Genomic DNA, 23,135 nt, shown 5'->3' with positions numbered 1-23,135 from the left:
AGACAAAATTAAAGATACTACACTAGACTGCTTTGCTATCACCATTAACAGACCAGTCCAGGGAGGGTGGTGCATTTCAGGATACGGAGATAATTTTTGACTTTGTTGGAGTCTCTGCGGAAGCAGGAGAGCAAGTCATGATGGTCCATTGAGTTGAGTTCTCCTTGATTGTAGAAAGAAAAGGAAGAAGAGGGGACCAAACTCTCAGGAGAGATGTAACTCACAGTGTTACCAAACACTCCCAAGAGCTTCATCTGAGACAGACACGAGAAAAATTGATGGTGCTCAATTAATTATTTCAAGGAATGCATGAAGACACACGCAGTCTGGCACAGAAATGAAAACTAAACGTAGTGATGCTTTCCAACTAGAATGTGATACACTGCAAATAACCAATCACATTAAAACACTGTAATAAATACAGTCACTGTTTGATATGACCACACATCTACAAGCTTACCTTCTCAGCCATTTTTGCTACTCCATCCCTCAACTCATGCACCACGTCACTGATCTCCAGTGCCTTGTTTGAGCTGTAGTGGTTGAAGTCTTGATTCTGATCCTGAGACATGCTCTGGTAGAGTTGAGACAGGGGGTTACCCCAAGCCCCCAGCAGCCTCAGGATCACCTCTGTCAGTTGTTCTCTCTGCACAAGAAAGAACTGCTTAAATAACTTGGTGGTAAAGTATAACTTGATTGCAAAAATTGCCTTGACAAGATGCAGTGAAATCATCTATGTGCTGAGTAGCTTTGACTATATGTAAAATTTACAACATGAATGCTCACCCCTAGCCTTTGTGCATTCTCCTTATCGTCTGGTGTTAGTATGCCATTTGTGTGGCACTTACGTTTCCCTACAAGGTTCTTGCTGGGAAAGAAATATTGCTCCTGCAAAGACACATGCACACATATCACACATACTGATTTCTGGGCTTGAGAAATAGCCAATTCAAAGGGTGATTGATGATGGATGAATGGAGGTCGAAGTGTGATGGATGGTGATGGATGACCAGTGTCACAGATGAAAAAAAGAACTCACAAATTCAGAGTGCAGATCAGTGGAGATGCCGTGCATTCTTGAGGACTGTTGGATGACCCTGTCAAAGAGATCTGCCAGGGTGGGAACATGGCATCCAGCCTGTCCATGGGCACAAATTGGGGTCGTGCCAACCTTCACGGAAAGCTCCAGGAGCACCAGTGTAAGCGCAGCAAACCAAGCTGAAGGGGAAAAAACTATTATTCATTAACAATAACAGCCATACATATAAATAAAAATGTTGTATTAATTTGTCATCTCACCCTTCTTCATGGTTCCTTTCTTGCAGTGGAGCACCAGACGATGAGCAGAGCTCCTTTCCCACCACAGCTACTCGTGCAGAAGCTACCTCATCCAGTGACGACGGTACTGATCAAACAAATTGGCTCATACAATTTGTCTCTTTGCACATCATGCCGTATGCTTCGCTTCGTTATCTGCTCAGCCGAGAGCAGACGAAGCTAACCCAGGCAGAAAAGCTACTACACGATACACAATTTGTCAGGTTAAAGCGATGAACATTGGTGTATGGGATGTGCTCAGCTCTTAAGTGTTTTAAGAAAAAAAATGACTACAAAAGACACTTTAACTGTCCGCATACAACCTAAGATTGGTATATTTGATCCTTGATTAAGTTATGATGCATTTCTCATTGCATTAGTGATAAATACTATTATACTACTATTACTATTACAAACTTAAGCATTGGAGATAATTAGCCTAATTGGGGCAACTAACAACAATCCAATCACTTAAAAGCATTCAGCATTTTGAAATTTCTTTTAAACTACAAGAGCCGATTGTTCAACAGCCCCGGCTACAGCTGTTCAGCTTGGTAGTGATATGAGGCCATTCAAATGTAAAGTGAGTGATTTATCTTCCCATTAGTGCTTCATAGTACGGTCAATTCCACAGGCCGTCTACAGCAAATGCAGTCATGAGTCATTCTTAGCAGTGCTACCTCTCATCCAGAGCAACTTTCCACATTACGGAATGACCAGTTTGTACGTGCAATGCACAAAATGATAAAGTCAAGTTTACAGGCAAAAACACATGAAATTAACACATGAATGTTTTATTTTAAATGTATTTCACTTTATACCCTTTTCAGAATTTGCAATGAAAAAAGGGACATGGCACAACCACGGTGGACTAGTGCTCTCCACGAGTGTGCCATCTTGTGGTGAAATGAGTGACAAGAGGGCAATAGATTTAAAGGACCTACTCATGACTCTCGTCCTTTGCTGCATGTATTGTGTTTACCACAGGACTACCGGGCAAAATCAGTATGAGCAACAAAATTCTTGCAGTAAAATATTACTAATACTCAGTTTCATAGAACAAATATTTTATTGTCCTCATTTTCCAAATAACTTGCACATAAAAAAGATGTTATAAATACACCACTATGCTTATAGAAAATATAATCTACGATCAATTTACAATTTTTAATACTATGTACAACTTTGAGTGCATTCTATTACTGTGTGCTGTCAGCGCAAGGGTGAGGTAGTGAAGGAGGCAAAGGGTACTGATGTCTGAGTCCAGCTCTGTTCTTCGATCCATTTAGCTCACTTTACAAATTCTGACTAACACCCAATGCCAAAAAACTCTCCATCTCAAAATTCCTCATTTCGGTTTTGTCTTAAATCGCGTATGCTGAATGTGTGGAATCATATTAAGAGGTTTGTTATGTGATTCCACACTTCAAACACAGATGCAGGGCTCCAGTTTTTACAAGTATCAGGCCATTCAACATCTCTGATGCTTCCACTTACGAGTGGCCACCGCGATGTTTGCGTCTTTTTTGTGCCAAGGGAAGAGACGGGTGAGAGCAAGGGTGCCGTCCGGCTGCACAGAACCAGTCAGCACGTAAAGCTGCGACCGTCCGGGGCGCACCAGAGCACTGGCACATTCAACGTTGATGAGCATCCACTGCTGGAGAAGGTGCTGGGTGTCGTAAGGCAGCAGAGGTCCCTGGCGGACAAACTCAACCCGGCCCTCAACCTCAAACTCTGGCTCTCCCATAGGCAGGCGACGACGATGCAGCTTGGCAGTCACAGCTGTGGAGAAGAGGAAAAAGGGATTTATCGTCTAATTTGGAAAATTAAACACAATTGTGAGAAAACGGGCCCAAACTGGTTACAACAAAATGCAGAAAGACTTCTGAAACTTACCGAAGTCATGCTGGCAGAAAGCATCCAGGACTGTTTTCATTGCAGGAGCCTCTTCCACAGAGGGACAGTTCTGGCAGGCAGGTTTGGGCAAGTCTGTGATAACAAAACAACATTTAATAAAGCTGTTGGGCATATAGTTACTGTAGTAAAAAAGAGCGAGCACTTCCATTCTGCCAACGGTGAAGAAAAACAGAGTTCCAATAATTAGGTCCATACATACCTTTGGCAAAGTGGCCAAACTTTGCATGGGGAGAAAGGCACATGTCCTCCTCGGCAGGAAAACGGTCACAATCAAGTGCCTCAGGCCACGGGTGACCCTGGCAGGCAAGCACCGGGGCACAGCTGTCCCTCACTGCCACACACAGGCTTCGGCATGGCTGGATAAAACTGAGGGAAAGAGAGGCAAATGTTACACGGTGAACACAAAACTACTGCAATAATGATGACAACATTTCTCAGAGCAGAAAGCGACTGCGATGAAGAACAGAGGCAGTAAAAATGGTGCAAAATGTAAAACCTCCTTACGTGTCGAGACAGACGGGGGCGATGAGGGAGCAGAGGAAGGCCTGGGCTTGAGGGTGGCAGCCTGTCTGCAGCAGAGGCCTCCAGTCCTCTGAACGTGGCACCACCTCGCCTTCCAGGTTGCTGTGACCCAAAAAGTTGGGCAGCCGCATCTCAGAGTATCCAACATCTTTGCAAACCTTCATCTGGTTGGGGATAGCGACGCAGCGAGTGGACTGACCCATGTCAAATGCTGTTAAAGGGCACGCCATAGCCAGGAGAACCACGGTGAAGAACACAGCCATGCTGAATATCTAGCAAAATCCAGAGATCCCACAAGGTAGACAGATGAGCTTTTACTAAAGCTGCTTGTTGTCAGGAGGCTCTGCTGTCCTCGAATGGGTTTGTAGCTGCAGCTGCTTGCTTTATATACAGCAAGGTCAGCCAGCCCCATCAGTCTGTAAGTCTGTTATCAACTACCTATCAAAGACGCAGAGACGATGTGTTTGGAGACAACGGCTTGTTTTGTGATGACTGCAGACGGGGGGGGGGGGGGGGCAGTAAGCAGATGGAGGGTGTGTAAGGGGGAGTGGGGGGTGGGGGGGGGGGGCAATGGGCAATCAGGGCCCAGCTTTCACTGAGTCCAGTCACAGAATGCTGAATGCACTTCATTTGCTTTTAGAGGTCCAGGAGGATCTCGGCTGCCTCAAAAGTGAATGATGTTTGTTATTTTGTCATGTTTGCTTTGAGCAGAATAAATGAAAAACAGAACAACCTTTTTTTTTTTTTTTGCATTGGCTGACATGTAAAAACAACCAGATCCCATAAAGAGCCTTTGCTGAGGGTGACAATCTCTGAAAGTTTTTTTGTAGACAGACTGACAGTCTCCTTCATATTGCTAGTCTCTTTCATGTGTCCCTGCTTCCTAATTGGAGGGTTTCATCTGCAGAGCCTGCAGTTCTCATTAGCAAAGCAGCGTCTCTGCTGGCTTTGATCTTCCAATAACACAAACTCAGATCCACATGCAAAATGCTATTAGCTACCTCTTTGCTTTTTTTCTGTTTGATGCATCATCAGCTACTGTACATGGCAGTCATGTGAAAACACAAAGAAAACACGAAAACACCTCCCAACGTCCCATACAAGACAGCCGAGATCTCGTCCTGAGACGCAGACCAGGGACACAGACATCAGTGCTGATTTGTCTCGTTCTCTCTGCTTGATGTATTTAAGCCTCTTAGTTTAACAATAGAACTACATTAGAGAATCATCGTATTTGTTTGGATGTCGTCTGTCTCCAGATTTTAGATGCGTATCTGTGGCTGATGCCTGTGGGGCCTTTGGAGGACTTTCCCTCATGAATCAGAGGTCTCTATCCCACCTTTCATAGCCATCGCGGCTTCAGGCATGCCAACGTAAAGCCAAGTCTGACTGTCCCTCCTCCCACCTATGTGCCTGTGCTCCAGCACTATCCCCAGCAAAGGCTACGCTCAGCCAGCCACAGCTCTCCATCGGCCCCAGCTTAGCCAACTTTTACAGCCTGATCTGATGAGCGCAGGCTGGTTCCAGTTCGGGTAGACGAGTACAGCCCGTAAGAGGGGACTAACTGGGCAATTAGAGTCACAGGCCAATTTGAGAGAACAATAGGTCCACACATTTAACAAGCTCCCCCTGCCAGGAGCCCAGCAGGGGTCTGTTGTTGGGCCTAATGGCTGCTCTGTAGACACTGTGTCTGTCGTGGTAATGTGTTGCCTGCCCCTGCCTCAGTTAATGAGAAGGCAGATAAGAGTATGAGCTGAATGGCTGGGCACCTGTCTGTCAAACACACCTCCAGTAGACAAGCTGGCAAAGGCAGTACTTTTCTCTCATCTTTAGCATGAGTATGAGCTACCAGTGGTTGGACACCCATCTGTCAAACATTCCTCCACTAGACAATGTGACCAACGTAGTACTTGCAGTATTTTAAAAAGGTACATGAAGCTTGTTTTTAACACAACTACCTTGCTACACATTGGACTCAAACATGACTCGTCTATGCTTCTTTCTACAGGTGCAAAGTCAGTATTTTTACTAGATGCAGCAATCCTCTTTGCTAGTGCGCGTCATCCTGGTCAGATTCATTTATGCTTAGTGAAACAGTAATCATAACACTGTCAGACTGGTTTTACACTACGAAAACATCACCAAATTCATTTTTGTACTCTGCAAATGCTTCACAAACTAAAGAGACATGCGCCCTAAAATAACAATTCATGTTATGTCTAATATATAGCACAGCTCAGTTTTGTGAATGTATATGAGCACTGTTTCAGCGACTCCAGTAGAACCAACAGACCAACTTCAACTGTGTCACATAAAGACTTTGCAAACTCAAGTCTTCTGGAGAACAAATTCTATTTGGAGCATCTTTCCCCTCCACAGTACAGTCTACACTGAGACAGCAGAACAAACACCTGAGATATACATCAAAGACAGGGGCGTGTTTGGGAAGGAAAGGAGGGGGGACCGGGTGTCTGAGCTGGCCTCCCTTGCAACACTGAACTCAGATAAAAGCTGTCTCCTCCCTGCACATAAGACACTCATTAACTTAAGAGATTGAACCCCCATTTGCCTCTTTTCTCTTCCCCCAACCCCCCATCCCCACTCCCCATCCTGGTGGGCTCCAGTAGGACTGACAGTCCCGGTGCAGACTGTCAGTAGCACTCAATTGTCACATCCAGTCTCCGGGCCTTGTGGGCAGACGCTGCCACGCCGAGGTGAGCAGACAACATGCCCCCAGAAACTACAGACATCTGTGGATCGACTCAGTATGCTAAACCGGGTAATTCAGCACAATAAAAGTTAAAATGTTTTCTAATTTTGCAGTCTCATAGAAAGAGCTGATACAAACGCTTTGCTGCTAAAATCAGGTCAATGCCATTCAAATCATTTCAGCAGCATTATTGTGCTGCCTTGGCAGATGAACACAATGGAGCTGCCATGAGACAATTCACAATAATTTACCCATAATCTGTGACAGTTTAATTGAAAAATCTTCTGCACAGTCAAGCACAGCAGCTTAATAATCACAGGACACAGAAATAATTGTGCAGTGTACATAAACGTCATTTAATTGTACCCCGGACTGCATTTTGCTTACACAGAACAAGACATTTCCCTTTTCAAACCAATTCACTCAACAATGATCAAGACAGCTACACTCTGCGAGCAGTCAAGAGACGAGCCAAGGAAACGTTAAGGGGGAGAAACTTTTGGCACAGTCAGGGCTACACCGTGCCTGAATACAGCGTCCTCTTATGAACTCCTTTGCTCCTCTACAACACTGTTGGAGGAAAAAAATAAAAGGTGGGTTCATTATTGGCCAAAGCGGATTAAAGCAGGTCCATTCTTAATAGTGATTCTTAGCTTCTTGTGTGCACCCTCAGTCACATAAAAATGTGCTAAATAAATGCTTGTCTTGGAAATTTCTTCAACATTGAATTAAAACTACACCAACCTACAACCAAGCTGATAAAACTTTACCACAAGAAAACTTTATGTACCGTGGGTGTACGCAGTGTTATCCGTCCAATTCATTTATACATCAAGTTTTCAATCCAGCTGCATTAGATGAGTCTGAAGTACAGAAGTTTCGTGAACCAGGGCAAAGACCGGTTTGGCAGCACTGCTGATGCATACTTTACCCTGATATTACATCATATATACAACTGGCAGTAGCATTGATCGATTAATCATTACTAATTAAAAAGACACAAAGCACGCGTCTGCTAGGTTGTCTGCTGTGTGTCTGAGTGGTTTGGTCTCAGCAGGACCACTGATTTCAAGTACCAGTCTTTGTCGATGAAGTGCATGAAACTGTGATGTAACTCTGCCCTTAACACAGCCCAGCAGTCAGTGTTATAGTCACCTTTTCTGCAGAGAGTAAAAGCACTTTAAGCTTGTCTTTCTTTTCTTTGTATCGCTTCTCAATGCTGCCAGTAAGTGCATGTGTTGAGGGTGTGATAGCCTGGTTCAGAGTAGTTAAATAGCTCACGAAAGCCCTCACCGTCCACCACATTTATAGGCATCATGTCTTTTTCCACCATAGAGCAAAGCATCTGAGTTATTCCCTCTGCATGCACATCACTACATTAATGATTAATCCTCAACATCCCCACCCAGTGCCCACTTTATTAGGTACACATCTGTTCTCCAAGTCAGTATAACAGGTCTGCCATTAAATCTACCTTAAGTAAAATTGTAATGTTCAGTTTTTTATCTTCATCATCATAAATGTGCAAATTCAGGTATATGTGTATCACTGAGGTCACAGTTAAAGATGTTGCTGTACTGGATGCATTATATTGAGAGGTGTTTCTAATTTCTGTCCATATAAATGTCCATACATGAGGGAGGCAGAATATTAGAAACACCTCTAAATATAATGCAGCCCAGTACATCATCATTATGACCTCAATGCTAAAACATACAATTTATGACTGTCAACAACCTGAACATTACATGCATCATAAAAGCGGACTATGTGGCAGAGCAGATGTACTGGATTGCATTAGATTGTATGGTTGTACCCACTAAGTCTAAATATCCATAGTGAATAAAGACTATATGATGGCTGATTGGTTTACATACATCTGAAAGTCTCTTAGGGAGGGAGGGGGGTCGCAACCCAGATATGCCCCATTGATGAAACAGTACTGCAGCAGAGCCCTGAAGCATGGATCCTAGAAAGACATGAACTCATTTAAAGTACTTAAAAAACAGAAACCAGTATTTTAAAACCTGTGATCAAAGAGTATTATGTCACTCACCCTAATGAGAATGTGGGGGTTTCCAACAATTATGAGCAAGGCTTTGGGGCGAGTGATGGCCACATTGAAGCGTTTGGGATTGGCCAGAAAGCCGAGTCCACGCTGCAAATCATCACTCGCCGATTCATTAGAGCGCACCTACATTTTAAGAGAATGAAAATAACTGAGTGACCGCCAAAATAGGGAATAAACTACGGGAAGGTCATTAATGTCTGTGTTCCTCAGACCACGACGTTGTCTGCTTTTAAATATAATAATAGCAAAAAATAAAAATAAAATAATAATAATAATGTGGTGTCTTTCATGAAGTAAAAGTGCCACATTGGGGCTTTTATTTATTTATCAAAGAGAAAAGATATTTAGGGTTCAAACACCTTCTGTTCCATTGATGCTGCTGGGATCTCCTGCCCTTAATTTATCAGGATCTCAGAAACTGCAGTACCTCTAATACATTGACCAACTCACCCAAGAAAAACTACATTAAGTGACCACATGGTGGTACTATTAAACAATCTCGATTTGGTCAGTAACTGCTGAACTGATCCAGAGAGAAATATCTCAGATCACAACACATCTTTCTCTGTGCGTCAACCCCAGCTGTCTCACCTCTCTCAATTTAAAAGTTTAATAGTCTTCTCAGCCTTCAGCACGTGTCTGGACTGAGCCAGAAAAATATATTTAGCCAGAAATTTGATGCACAACGTCACCAAAATGTTCTGTACTGCTGTACAGAATCAAGACTAAAACACAAAAGCAGATGCCATTTGAAATCAAACAATGGACAGCTCATTTTGTAACTGCTGTTACCCAAATTGTTTCTGCCTACCGTAGAGACAATGATGACCAGGAACTCCTGCCCTTGGAACTCCTCCACAGAGCCCACTTTGATGTCAGACAGGCCCACCTTAGCCAGCAGCACTCGAATCTTCTCACACTGGAGGGTAATAAGAAAACAAGGACACGACCGGGTTACAATATGCAAAGCCACTCAAACATTTAGAGGACAGTTAAACTCCTTGGAGCTGACTGTGACTTAGCTTTCCCCCCTCCTCCTCCTCCTCCACTAAGATGGAAAAAGAAAGGAGATCACTCATGCAACTTGGAGCGTTTTAAAGCTCTGATATGAGACCTAACTTCGACAAAATACAATAAACGAACACGTAACAGATTAAGCGTCTTACTTGTTTCTTGTAGGGAGCAATGACGCCGATGTCAGAGGCATCCACAGGGTTGTAGAGCTTCTTGGCCAGCTGGCAGCAGTACAGCATCACCTGTACAGCTTCCACCGGGTTGAACCATGATGGGTTGTTACCCTCCCTCATTTCTGTGCCCTGGAAGAGCAAAATCCCTGGAATGAATATGGCCGCTGAACATCCCAGTAACTTGAAGTGATATAGTGCCATATTTCTAACAATTCCTCATTCGTCTGAAGACCACTCACCCTAACTCCATGGAAGATGAGTGGGAAGCCTTTTTTGGGCAGATTTTTCCACTCGCAGAGAGACTCTACTGTGGCCCTGGCAGCTTTAAAACACAGTTCACCTTGGTAGAAGAGCTTGGAGGGCAGCGTGAGCAAGGCCTCATGAGAACGGTAGTTGTAGACCAGCTTAGTCACCTGTAAAAGAAAGAGACCAGCTTTGTCATCATCATGTATACAGTAGTGCATTAAAGTATTCTTCAATACACACCTCCACGATGTTTTATTTGTACTACTCTTGTTCCACTGGCTCACTGAGTATCAATAAGCGCATTTAAATTAAATCTTTATACTGATGTACAATGATTTCAAAACAGAAATGAATATGCTACACACAGCATCAGTGGCCATGTAGCACAGCACATGAAACATTCTGATTATCTTCATGAATGTCAGAGTGATACTTGCCTCCACTGAACACTACAAAATTACAAAAAACAAAATAGACTTTGTATGCAGTGCACCAACTAGCTTAGGGTTGTATCCTCGGTCCTGTCTGGAGTACAGCGGGTTGGCCATCAGCCTCTCTAACAAAGACACTCCCAGGCCAAAGGCAGCGGCCAGCTTGGACTTCACGACTGGACCCAACTGACAGGGGTCTCCAGCCAACACTATCTAAGTGGGTGAGGGGGAAAAAAGGCATTATTAATCAATGGTGGAAGTATTTTTAATTTAATTTATTTTTAACACTAACAGAGTAGGATTCATTACCATCCTTGAGGCTCACTGTTTTAATGAGTTTTCCTATAAAAATACCACTTTTTTTTTTTTTTTTTTTTCACCTTCGCTCATACCAGCTTATATACTGACCTGTCCATCACTCTCTGATACAAAGCTCAAGGGGATCAGGGACTCTGGTTCTGTAGCCTGGCCGGCTTCATCCAGAAAAACATGGGTGAAATGTCCCAATCTGAGGAAAAACAAATGCGCAGTTGGTGAACTGAGTCAGAAGTAAGGACAAAAGCTGCTCATTTAAACTGTTCAAACTACATTTAAAGTGCAGCTCAGTCCTTACTGTATTCCTATATTATGGAACATGCCAGCACTGGAGCAGGTGCTGACCACAATCCTGTGAAAAGAGGCATGACGGATGTCCTCTCCTGCTCTCGAGTACAGTCTCAGCACTTCTGGGATGGACTAAGAATAAAACAGTCACATCAACATGACATGTACATTTTAGATGATAAAGCAATGTACTAAAAGGTAGATGCAGACAAAGCAGGTTATCACAACCTCATCTATTATTTAAAAGGACTACTGGCAGCCGTACCGCCGAACACTATGGCGAATGGCGCTGGCATCTGTACAGACCTTAGCGCAAAGAGGAGAATGCATATTTTCCCTTTGATCATACACACTGCAAATTCAGCCCAAAAAATGCACTGTGAATTTCTTTTCCCTGATGCTGTGCGGTACCTCGTCGCGCCTACACGATGCGTTGACACGGGCCAAACTTGCGGCATGCAGAAAGCCACTATGATGCAGGCGAATGCAGATGAGATCAGCTGCACTGTTGGAAGGAGCACATACGAGTACCCGACTACCAGGTAGATAGTGATAAACCTGGAGATGGAGAGACTTCATGAAGTCACACACACACATGCTGTGTTATTTGTGAAATTACTGGAGCCAAAAACACAAGAGTCTTAAATTTAGGTGCCAATAAAACAATACACGTTGACATTAATTAAATGCTTTTGTACCTGTAGTATGGCCTCTATGAGGGTGATGGTCTTTCCGGTGCCTGGAGGTCCAAACAGCACATAAGGAGTGGGCCGACACTCTCCTGCCAGGATCCTCTTCACTGCCTCTCTCTGAGGGGGGTTCAGGTCTGGGTTGAAGAACTGGCCTTTGCGGAGGATGGGTTTGGATGGCAGACTAGAATCTAGAAGTGATCATACATCAACGTTCTCAGTTTTATCTGATACGTACAGACAAAGCCAGTGCCAAATCAAAAATTGAGTAAGTGTACCTTTAGTCTGTGTGGCCTTTGACTTCATGTCAATGGAAATGCTTGACAACTTTCCATTTTCCCTGGTTGCATCCTGGGATTCAGATATGATTTCACTTAATAAAAACAAGACTTAAAGACATTAATATCTCTCATTTTTGTTTCCTTCACCTCATTGTGTTCCATTGTTTTCTTTTGGTCTGGCTCCTCTAGCCACTCTTCTGTCCACTGAGGTGTCTTATGAGTCACTCTAGAGGGGAAGAGAACTGCGCAACAATGAGAAAACGACAGCAATTTAAATCTTACTGCACGACTTTTGAAATTAACCATCATCAGGAGAATTAATATGTGACATTTAATTCCATGGAGGTGTTTCTATTTTCCCCTCACGATGGTAAACAAAAATGATTAAGCACAGTACAAACGGCACCCTCTGGAGCAGATTGTGTGGCAGTGTCACTGTGTGTCCTCCCACTAAAGGATGGGTTTTCAATGTCGTGCATCAGTTTGCTGTTAACCACATCTTCTCTCTTTTCTGAGAATTTCTAGTTCTACTAGAGTTTGATGATTACCACAACATATGTTTATATGAAGAAATGGACTCAGTTTGTTTTTCTGTTTATTTTATTGTATCTATTTTTCAGTGAAGAAGTAAAACATGATTATTTGAGTGCAGAAACTTTGGAACGCTGTTTACAACATAAATAAAACTGAATGCAGTCATTTGAAAACGAACTGTGTTTACTGATAACAAGGCATTCCTGAGCTCATGTCCTGATATCCTTTATACAATCATGAGCATCACAAAGTGGTGAACCTCGCCCTATTATATGTGACTGTAAGGTAAAGCTGACCTGTATGAAAATGAGAAGCTTCCATCTATATCATGTTTATAATTTCAAGAAGTACACACTGTAAGGACTTAAAGCAATGTGAATATAACCTCGACTTACTCTCCCCAAACCCTTTTGTCTGGTCAAGTGCGTTGTGACACCGTCTCATTGTCAATCTGGCAACACAAGCAGTCAAATTTCGAGGTATTATTTTCGGGTGAAATATATCTGCATTTATGAAATCACAAGTGCGATGTCTTTTCTGACCTGTTGTAAGAGAACTCCACATCTAGTGGTTCTCCGAGGTAGTTGCGCTGAAACTCCGAGTTCACTCTCAAACTCACATCCTCGTCATTGATCTGATGGTCAAAGCAGAGCATTAAATTACATCTGAATTCAAAGAACATTTATGTCTGATTATGCAGAACATAAAAGATGCTTCAGCGTACCTCTGTGACATAACTAACATACTCCATTACCATGCCGTCACTGTGCACTTTCCTCAATACTATTCTGTCACCTGCAGAGCAAATTTGGTCAGTGCTCCTCTCACAATGTGAACCTTTGCAAAAATTCAACAACAATGAAGAAAGACACTCCAGGCTCCTCACCTATGTTGACAGAGGGTCTGCCTTCAGCCAACCCAAGAACTTCTAGGTGTAGGCAGGTCGCTCCTTTCTTGAGAAGGGCCCCGATGATTGTGAATTCTCTCAGTTCCCTTTCCGCTTGCAGCTCTTCCAGCCAGAGAAGGGTTGAGAAACGTGATTGCACGTTGAATGGTGACAGCACCTGAGCAAACAGACACCGCAGGAGAAGGAAAATGTGACATTTCGGCTGATCTCTGAACACAAAGTGTATGTCTTTTCTTTCCCTGACCACAGGGAACAATAACAGATGAGGTAAGACACAGAACAGCAGCCACTGGAGCCAATTTTGTGGCAATCTGCATCCCCTGAATAAACAATGGAGGCCCAGTTGTTTGCTCCTTTGTTGAGATGCTCAGAAAGCACATTTATATAGTAAAGAAATATTGGTAGTCCATCATCCAAAATGCTTCAACACACCACTAATTAACACATTTATTGTGCAGGTAGTCCTAATTCAACTCTTAATCTGTTTTTATTACATTATTCTACATGACCAAGTAAACTTCATCATAGGCATGCTCACCTCTCCAAGGCAGGGCTGAACTACCAGCACGTCGCTCTGTCCCTCCACACAGTCTCTGAGGGCCTGGGGCACTTGGTATGTAGGTAGGAAGTTTGGCAACGATCGCTTAGTGAGCCTACAGGTGGTACAGTCAATTTCAATCAAGGGATGAATTAAATAATAATGTTTTTAAATAAGATATCAGACTTTGTTTTAGACAGCAAAACAATATTGCACACAGAAGTCCATTAAATTATGATGTTAATTTTTTTCTTTTTTATATCAGCAGCATTGATGGAACTAATACGCTACACTGATATTAAATATTAGATTTACGTTTATGTTTTACCCATCCCTCCAATTATTTTATTCCACGTACAGAAAAAATGGGTCATGATACCTTGGTGTGTCTCTTGGAGCAGAAACAGTGATCACATGACTAGGCGCCATTGAGACCGAGTGCACATCACTGGGACTGTAGGGCTCAGTGGGCTTCAGCAGGTTCTCCTCTTCACTGCCCACGGTGACCTCGAGGCGCCTCCCAATGGTGAACGAGGAAAAGTGCAGCAACAGCAGCTCAGCACAGCTTCCCAGGCTCCTAAGAAATTCAGATGTACAGACAACATACTATGAGGGGTTCATCAAATGGCAAGACAGCAGGCCCAGACGGTGTGAAGGGTGAAGTTAAAAACTTTACATTCTACATGCATCTTTGTGATCCATTACTCCTCCAGTTGCTTGGTATTTAAACTAGTGCCACTGCAAGAGTTATAAAAAAAAAAAAAAGACTTACTTTGCTTGACAGGCAACTGCAACAGAAAGCCGTTCTCCAGGTGCAATATCCACCTCTTTTTCCTCCCTCCTTACACCAGGGGAATGGATAGTCTCCTTCAGCACCTTACCATTGTCTTCCCCTTCTGCATCACTGACTTGTTTTTCTGAAGACTCAGAGCACTTTTCAGACTCTGAGCATTTTTCTTGCAAAGTCTGTTGTTTCTGTCTCAGGGCTGTGAGCCCTTTGACACTAACCAGGGTGAACTGTGCTTTTGAGTCCCAGCCAGCAAAGTCACAGCACTTCAGTCTCTGGACATGTGAACCTTTGTTTCTGTTATGAGAGAAAGATGAAGATTAAACAGTGCAGTCTCTTGTGCTTCTGATGGAAACAGTAAAGAGATTTGTACCAAAAGACCTATGGTGCCGAGAGCTTTAACAAAGGTTGCAAAGAAAGAAAATGACTATTGCTCGTCAGAAGAGATATACTTACTTCTTAGTGACTGTTGCTTTAATTTAGTTTTACACTCAGAATGTGAATATTTTCCTGTGTTCATTGGCCACTTACTGTATCCAGAACACCAGCTCTCGTTTCTCCCCGATCATTATATCTCCAAACTGGCCATAGTCTGTTACATCTAGCCCCCCTTTGCTTTCAAAAATGCTCTGGAGGTTAGTCTCTAAGACAGGTGTAGCAGACACATTCACACTGCAACAACAACAACAACAAAAAAGCCATCAAAATACTGATGTGCATCAGCCAAGTGCAGATTAATCACTCATGAAAATAATCGTTATTTTCAGTCCTATAAAGAGAAAAGTCCAAACACTTTGGGTAATACCTCTGATGGCAGGGTGCCATACACAGGGCCCTCCAACAGTACAGGGACTGACTGCTCTCCACCATGACCAGGTTGACCAGATGCCCTGGCAAAGGCTGGTAGTGGGCAGGCAGCAGCAGAGAGTCCAGGCTGAAGAACACACTGTCCCCCACAACTCCATTGTTACCACACATGCTAGTCACATGCACCTGGAGACAGCAGATCAGTCAGAGAAGGGGAAGAATGAAAAAGGTCATTACATCAGTGTTTTAATAGTACCAAACTGGATTTGACAGACATGAATTAGCTTTTAAGCATTAACACTCCAGCAGAATCAAGTGTGATGCCTTTTACAAATGCAAAGTATTTAGTACTGGAAGTACTAAAAAGGGACTAAATTGTAATCAGTGGGTAAAGCCAAAAACCTTCAACTGTGCAATTACCTGGTCTAGGCGGCAAAAGCGTAAAGGGACGACAGAATGAGCCTGTGTGGTCCACTGGGTAGGATTGACAAAATACTGTGCCTGGACCCAGTCTCCTTTCATTGGCTCGTAACCTAACAAAAGGGGAGAAAATACACAAGTGTGGAAATAGGCAGGAAAGTTGACACCAGCTTTCCCCTAAGTGCTAGTAAGTTTTGGTATGGCTGAGTCTGTCTAATTTACTCTGTTTGAGAGCTCACCAAAAATAAACTGTAAAAATATATGTGGTCGTTAAATTAGTCAGAAATGCCGGACATTTCTGGGACTGATAGACCAGAGTGGGTGCAGACAACAGAGTAAGATTACGCGAAGCATCTTTGGGTGAAGAGGCTCACAATTTTAGTGTGTCAAGTACAGTGAGTACTAGTACCTTCCCAGAGACTGTCACGTGTGAAGTATGTGTTCTGGTTTATGTAGCCGCCATCTCCATCAAATGATGTGACTTTGCCAATGAGAGGCCGCAGCTGCACACTTTCAGCTTCGAGACAGGTTCTTCCTCCATCGTCCCAAGCATCTGCACTCTTCTCTACCTAAATGGCAGGATTCAATCAAAATGATCAAAATATCCAAAGTCCTATTTCACCGAGCCTCAAAAAGCACACCTCAGCTGACTCAAGGCAGATATAAGGCGTTGTTTGTAAATTCAAACAGCAGTGAAGAACAGGATTCTTACCCTTACAGCTTTCCATCCGCCTTGGTCACTGTCTCGTACCGCTATACAGTTCACCAGGTCGCCTTCTTTCAGTTGTATCCCGCCCAACACCTGTCCACTTGTAAAGTAGACTGCATCGTCTATCATGCCATAGTCAAGGCACAGCTGGGTTACAGCACTGCCCCGCAGGTGGCGAATGTCCTCCATGCCTGAACAGCAAAAGAAATGTAAGCAAACCTTTTCTAACATTTACTAACCATTACAGTGTGAGGATGTTGCATTTACCTGGTGCACCAGAGAAAATGTCTTCTCCATCCACCTCGACTGCCCTCCACAATGGAGAAACCAGCTTAGACAGCACGCGCCGCACAGCAGTAAGCATACCTGTACAACAGCTGAAGTAGCTAGCTAACGTTAGCTCGCCACACTAAAACAAAACAGAGCAGGAGCTTAGACACCGAACATATTAATTGTACATTGGCTATTGGTTAACGGTAACATTATTCTCTACTGGCTAACACGTCCAGGAACTGAAAATAGCACATTTAAAAAGTAGGAATTCTGATTCGTCGGCTAAGCTAACGCTAGCATCGCTGTAACTTAGCTCGAGGAAATGCTAATTTATATGTTCAAAGCTAATGTTTGCTAAAAGTTGCCTTAGCTCGAACGTTAGCTCAGCGCAACGGGCGGCCTATAGGTGAAAACAATTGGTCACATTTAAGACTAGTTCAGGTTATTTTCAAATTACCGTTCTCCACACAAATATTAAACCACAGTTCACGTGTTAGGGTCGAGACCCGTTTGCTGTTTCAGTCTGAATGTGAAGCGCTTCACAGGTACGTGCAGATGCGCGGGAGCGCCGGGTCAAACTGTGTACGCGTATGAGGGAGCGAGATATGGACAGCTATGAAAACTTCGTGAACCTACAGGTTAAACGGCGCATCCCATAACTCACCGCCATATTTGTTACGTTTATGTAACCAGATAGCTCCGATTATTGTAGGTAGGCTGAGACGGATAAAACCTACCGTGTAAATGTCATTTAAGTTAAACATAAATAGGAAATTTCACGAGTTTCTGATTTTGTTGTCCTTTCAAGTAACGCTGTAGTCAAAGGTCTGGTCTTGAGAGGATAAAATACTTTGCACTGACAGTATAACACCATATTAATTTGAGTTTAATTAGACTAAATGGGGGTCTTTTACTGACAAGAGGCTTCCAATTTTTTTTCCAGACACTTCAGTACTTTTAAGTGCCAAGTCGAATTTGTCCGAGAGTTTCTCTGTCGTAATTACCACTTTGAACCCCCGTGAACGCTTTTTACAAGCTGAAAGTGAGTATTACGATAACTTCGATATCACTTGAACGCGGCAAGATATTGTGGCTTGATCCCAAGGTGAGTGAGGGCGAGTCGATAGTATCGATACATAAACACACCTGTCTGTTATAAAGTGTCGATTCCATCTCTGTATTGGACAAAAAGCTGCTGATTCCTCTTCCATTTACTGCCAAACTGTAACCGCAGAATAGCACTAACACTTCCTACAGTCCTTGTTTTGTTTTGCCTTTCTGTGAGGTGACAAATACCAGATAAACAGATCTGCAAGTTGTTAACAAATAGCCATCTCCTCTGGATACGTCACCACTGTAGATTAATAAAGACTTCATATGCTGTATATCCATATAGAGGATCGATTGTGAGCCTTTTGTTTATGCAGAACTTGCTGGATGCAGTGCAGTATGAAATTAATCAGAAACTACAGCTATCCAGCTTGTGTTGTAGACACATTCAAGCATTGAAGTGCCATCTGTTTACTCACTAAGTGCTTCTTCTCCTTTTGCAAATGGGCTGTTTTTTTGCTTGTTTTTGTTTTATTTTGGCACTTAATGATCTTTCCATGTCAAGAATAATCAGGTGGAACACTTTAGTTGGTGGATTTTATATCTGGAAGAAGACATCTACTGTACTCTCAGCAACAGCCTGCTGCACATTCTCACAGGGCCATCACATTCACACCTGCCAGGTAAAAATCAGCTGTCGTCTGTCGCTTTGCTAAATTAATGACAAGCTGTGCTGGTGAGTCATCAGTTTGCTGATGTGATCTGATGACATGATGTGAAATGATCGCCTGAGACCGTCCTCCTCCCCTTTACGCACCGTCAAAGTGAGCAACGCGGCCGTTTCAGTGGCGCTCAGTGTTATTTCCGAGTCAGATCAAGCCTTGACTTAGCCAGACAGACCTTTTGAATTTGATAGTGTTGCTGCCAAGCTGAATCCCTGCAGCCTCCACTCTCTTACATCTTAGTTTTAGAACCGTACTTCTCACTGTGTACCTACCTCTGCTGTCAAATACATGGGTGTTTTTTACTTTGAGTGACTAGCATTAATATCAATGAACCAATGAGGCAAAGCAGTCTGAATACATGGATAAATCACTTCAGTGTCTTAAGTTTGTAACTCAAGACTTTAAAACTTATGTCAGGTAGCGCTGCCAAGGATGCGACATGCAGTATATCACAAACTATAAACTTGTCATCTTTTTTTCTCCTGGCAGCTTCTCTGTAGATGTTAAGAGCTGGATAAACATTAGGGATGTTTGGCATTCTGTGTAAAGTTTCATAGCTTGATATAACTGCATGCAGTGATGTGCAGGCATACGGTCTAAGCTTAGACTCTCGTCCTCTGTGACATCTGTTAGTGTCAGTTAAGACCTGCTGTGTGTTTGAGGACCCCGCCCCTTTACCACATGTAATATACTTTATTGCCAACCGAGTGTAATGTAGATTTTTAAGATGTTCGTAACTGACTTTTACTGCCTTTCAGAGCATCAGTCAGGATTTTAGAAACACCAAGTCCAGATTGGCCCAGCACACCCTTAGAAATGTCTGACGAGCAAACGAAAAATCCCTGGAAAATGGAGTTAAATCTTATTTAATCCTGCATTAAAAAGGTTGAAGTACAATTAAATCACATTGCTAATATGTTTGAACAACCCACCGCTGTCTCCCTGTCAGCTGACAGGGCTGAATATCAACACTGAGTACATTCAGAGTATTAATATATTCACAATGATGATCATCACAACGGTCAAATGGTGCCTGGAAATCAATAGCTACCAGTTCCTCTTTTGCAGTGTTTCACATTGAGCAATGATAAATATCCAAATGTACTGTACTGAAGACTTATGTGAACAGCTACATCAGTGACTCAGAAGTTTGAAATATTTATTATATTTTAGTAATAATTAGATCCAAGAGTGAATAATAAATGAAATATATAAATTATTTGTACAGTTTCAGCATCGCTATTAATAATTTAAGAGATAACATGTTTGATGGGCATCGTGACAGAAGCGTACTTGCAGTAATGTAAATACTATTCAAATAACCCCTCATTTGAATACCCACTACTACAAGGTCCATATCATGGCTGCACATAATCTTCCTCCACAGCAGGAGTTTATCCGGTAGAGGAGGAATTGTAGATGATTTGCAGATTTCTCATCCACGTTGGCTTAAAAATTTTGGGTTTTAGGGTTCATTCTTGACCTTGGAAACAACAGTTGATCCAACAGTCTCACCACACGGTCCATTTCTAGCCGCTCTGGAGCTTTTGATCATATCACACGGTTGTTACTTTACAGTTACAGCTGCCCTAATTTTAATGCAACACTGATGTTCACTGTGATTTGTTATCCGTCAAATCAATGCAAGTTGATTTTATGCTGCCTGAAAGACTGGGGTGGAAAAAAAATCCCAAAGTCTTCTAAAAAGAAAAGGTATGCTTTGGAAAACGCTCGGCAGTCAAAGAGGTATGTCTCATTTGTAGTTTATGGACGTGCAAAAAGTGGTAGAACATGTAAAAACACTGATGTGGCAGAGCAGTTATGATGATTTACAGCTGCTCCCAAAAAGCATTTTTATGTAGTTGGTTTAAAATGGTGTGCCTTCAGGAGACTGCGGCATGTGATGGCACATCACATCGCAAGTTTATGTATGAAGCATTTACAGTTTCTGCCCAGAGTCACACATGATGAGCTCATGTGGCGGTCACACTTTTATGTTTATCTCTGAACGAGAACAGTCTATTCACTGCATCTTTGTTGAGCATGTCATGGATTTTATCAAGCTCTTTATGTTCTCATACTGATTCACATTATCATGACTTGGAACACTTTGCTTTTGTGAACGTTGTTATGACCCCTCTTTTACCACAAGAGGGCAGTGGTGGCATTCTTTGTACACAAAACGGTCTTCAGCTGCAGAGTGCAAGTGAGGCCAAGGGAGGAATCAGAGCAGATACTGATCTCAGAGTCTGTGTTGCTATAACTAGACAGTCTACTTACCTTGTTTAATGGCAACAAATGCCACGAATGCTCAGAAATAATGTCAGCTATTGTGAGGACCACAAGGAAAAACAGGTTTTATCCTGAATCAGATAGGTTTGACACGGGCCCTCTGTGATCAGCAGCTGAAATACAAAAGCATGAGAGCAATGACGGTGAGGACAGTCTGATCGTTGGACCGAGTTTGGCCACAGCAGGTTATCTTCTCAGGGTGCCTGTAGTTATTTAAAGAGGAGCTGGCTTCCTGCCCAGATTACAAAGATAATGCAAGTCAACATAAAAAATGTTCACACGCATATTTGAAATTATACAAAATGGAGGAAATAAAGTAATAAGATCAATATTTTCCCAATGAAGTCATCTATTTGAAATGTTTTGAGTTGCCCAAAGAGAAATATCTCTACAATTAGAAACTTATTTACTTTGTTCAACATGATCTTCTTGTTTTGGCCAAAACAAATTAGCCCCGCATTTTTCAGTGATATTGAAATCTTAGAACCAAATTATATTATATAAGAGAATATTACACTTAAAATGTTGAATACCCTAAAGTACAAAAAGATCCATATGAGATCAATGAGCACCACAGCCACACATCCTCATAGAGTTATAGAGAGAAAATGAATCATTTTACCAGAATCAGTTCTTAAACTCTGAAAACTGAGGTTCTGGTGAACCATCCATCAAGCCCACTTTGTTCAGGTGAGAAAAAATGTGTATGTACAGCAGACTGTAGTGTTAGATGTCGCTCTCGTGAAAAAAAAAAAAAAAAAGTATTAATTAGATATTCCCTTATGAGACTGCTCTCCTTTCTCCTTCAGTAAGGTGCAGCAGGGATTCATTTGTTATGATGAATGTATAGAAAGCTCAGGGGGAGTGTAGGAACATTGCAATGCCAAACTCAGCCAATATTTTTGGCATCTGTCATCCATCATTTTGGAATTAATTCAAAACATTGTACCGTATAACACTACAGACCTAAAATGTCATTCACAGTGTACATATTTGACATATTTTGTACTTCAGCCTCACGCTGTTTTGATTTTTCCTTGACAGAAATTGACGAAACTGCAGGCAGACCCTCTTTAAACTGTAACACAGCGGCAGATTTTTCTTTTCTGAACATCTGTGTGCCTAACTTTACTAACTTCACAACTTAGATTGAAATTTGTCATTGAAATTTATCCTTATGAGTAATATAAACTACTGTTAAATACGTCATTATGTAAGAGGATCATAAATACTTTTTATCAGTAGTGAAAACCTCCCACTATTGTTTTGCCCTCGCGGTCTTCCGTCCTGACATTTATCGCGTCACTTCCTGCATTTTTCCTGAAGTGTGATATAATCCCGGGGAGCTGCCACTCCAAGCCATTTTTATGATGTCCACACCATTAAGCCCTTGTTCTGCACACATTTAGTAAATTAAATGCTCTGACTTTCCTACATTCAACAGCTCCCCTACTTTTCCCTTTGTGGTGTTACTGCCCCATTTAGGAAGGCTTTTCCTTCTGTGAACACTGTGCGTGAAATTCATTCATTAGTTAATTATCTAATCAGGAGATGATGGTGTGGCACTTCATCAGAAATCGTCTACACTGTATGTACAGAGGTGCTCACACTCTCACCTTTACCTGACAGAGACCATCTTTGGTGGAGCCGTTGACAGTCTTGTCTGAATATTTGGCAACAAGCAAGCAGCGTGCAGGCATTTTTTTTTTTTTTTGTCTTTCAGTTCATCTCTACTGGCACCTGCAGTGAATTTAAGGAATAATTCAACATTTTGGGAAATATACTACTTCTTGGCTGGTTGCCAGCTGTTTCCAGCCTTCATGCTAAGCTAATTAACTGATGGCTGGAGCGTAACGTTAACTGGACCAAAATGAGAGTGTGCATGTATCTTCATCTTTTAGAAGTTACCTATCAAACAGGGGACACATGGGGCTGAAAGCATAGCATCACTGGTGGAGGCGGTACTCAGATCTTTAAGTAAAAGTAGCAATACCAGAGTGTAGAAATACTGCGTAAAAGTAATGTGTTGAAATTATTACTTATGTACAAATGTATCTGCATCAAAATGTACTTAAAATACCAAAAGTACTCATTATTCAGAATAGCTCATTTCTGAATA

The 23,135-nt window shown here is 42.3% G+C and overlaps 3 protein-coding genes across 4 annotated transcripts; all 3 read right to left on the bottom strand.

The window, feature by feature from the left end:
- Positions 1-44: 44 nt before the first annotated feature.
- LOC143322622 (prolactin-like) lies at positions 45-2,265 on the bottom strand. Of its 2 annotated transcripts, none has more exons than XM_076733932.1 (5): positions 2,233-2,265; positions 1,040-1,207; positions 787-888; positions 461-646; positions 45-254 (listed from the first exon to the last, which is right to left on the bottom strand). In XM_076733932.1, exons 1-5 carry the CDS (start codon positions 2,263-2,265, stop codon positions 45-47), a joined length of 699 nt encoding a protein of 232 aa, XP_076590047.1. The 2 variants fall into 2 exon arrangements, with proteins under 2 accessions (XP_076590047.1, XP_076590046.1); XM_076733931.1 differs by lacking the exon at positions 2,233-2,265 and adding an exon at positions 1,300-1,346 and having other exon boundaries at positions 1,040-1,218.
- A 523-nt stretch (positions 2,266-2,788) lies between these two features.
- szl (sizzled) lies at positions 2,789-4,019 on the bottom strand. The gene is made up of 4 exons (XM_076734034.1): positions 3,739-4,019; positions 3,434-3,600; positions 3,214-3,306; positions 2,789-3,099 (listed from the first exon to the last, which is right to left on the bottom strand). The coding sequence occupies exons 1-4, from the start codon at positions 4,017-4,019 to the stop codon at positions 2,789-2,791; spliced, it is 852 nt and encodes a 283-aa protein (XP_076590149.1).
- Positions 4,020-7,008: 2,989 nt separating this feature from the next.
- Positions 7,009-17,040, bottom strand: mov10l1 (Mov10 like RNA helicase 1). The gene is made up of 26 exons (XM_076733765.1): positions 16,944-17,040; positions 16,680-16,867; positions 16,377-16,536; positions 15,968-16,080; positions 15,546-15,733; positions 15,272-15,412; positions 14,726-15,037; positions 14,333-14,530; positions 13,954-14,068; positions 13,395-13,572; positions 13,233-13,303; positions 13,051-13,142; positions 12,904-12,959; positions 12,122-12,216; positions 11,972-12,044; positions 11,703-11,884; positions 11,416-11,562; positions 11,015-11,136; positions 10,810-10,909; positions 10,468-10,614; positions 9,964-10,137; positions 9,704-9,853; positions 9,349-9,456; positions 8,523-8,660; positions 8,344-8,435; positions 7,009-7,036 (listed from the first exon to the last, which is right to left on the bottom strand). Exons 1-26 carry the CDS (start codon positions 17,038-17,040, stop codon positions 7,009-7,011), a joined length of 3,465 nt encoding a protein of 1,154 aa, XP_076589880.1.
- Positions 17,041-23,135: the final 6,095 nt, after the last annotated feature.

Source organism: Chaetodon auriga, chromosome 6 (genome assembly GCF_051107435.1).
Source record: "Chaetodon auriga isolate fChaAug3 chromosome 6, fChaAug3.hap1, whole genome shotgun sequence".
In the NCBI taxonomy this organism is placed as follows: Eukaryota; Metazoa; Chordata; class Actinopteri; order Chaetodontiformes; family Chaetodontidae; genus Chaetodon; species Chaetodon auriga.
The sequence above is the reverse complement of the archived record's forward strand: the minus strand, read 5'-3'. Positions and strand labels throughout refer to the sequence as shown.

Coding starts and splice junctions, on each gene's coding strand:
- LOC143322622 (XM_076733932.1), bottom strand. CDS start 2,265: ATGAGTAGGTCCTTTAAATCTATTGCCCTCTTG. Junction 1,208..2,232: donor TTAAATCTATTGCCCTCTTG/TCACTCATTTCA, acceptor GCTTGGTTTGCT/GCGCTTACACTGGTGCTCCT. Junction 255..460: donor TAGCAAAAATGGCTGAGAAG/GTAAGCTTGTAG, acceptor TGTCTGTCTCAG/ATGAAGCTCTTGGGAGTGTT.
- szl (XM_076734034.1), bottom strand. CDS start 4,019: ATGGCTGTGTTCTTCACCGTGGTTCTCCTGGCTATGGCGTGCCCTTTA. Junction 3,307..3,433: donor GTTTGGCCACTTTGCCAAAG/GTATGTATGGAC, acceptor TTGTTATCACAG/ACTTGCCCAAACCTGCCTGC. Junction 3,100..3,213: donor TTTCTGCCAGCATGACTTCG/GTAAGTTTCAGA, acceptor TCTTCTCCACAG/CTGTGACTGCCAAGCTGCAT.
- mov10l1 (XM_076733765.1), bottom strand. CDS start 17,040: ATGCTTACTGCTGTGCGGCGCGTGCTGTCTAAGCTGGTTTCTCCATTG. Junction 12,045..12,121: donor AAACAATGGAACACAATGAG/GTGAAGGAAACA, acceptor TCTGAATCCCAG/GATGCAACCAGGGAAAATGG. Junction 9,457..9,703: donor TTGCTCCCTACAAGAAACAA/GTAAGACGCTTA, acceptor ATTACCCTCCAG/TGTGAGAAGATTCGAGTGCT.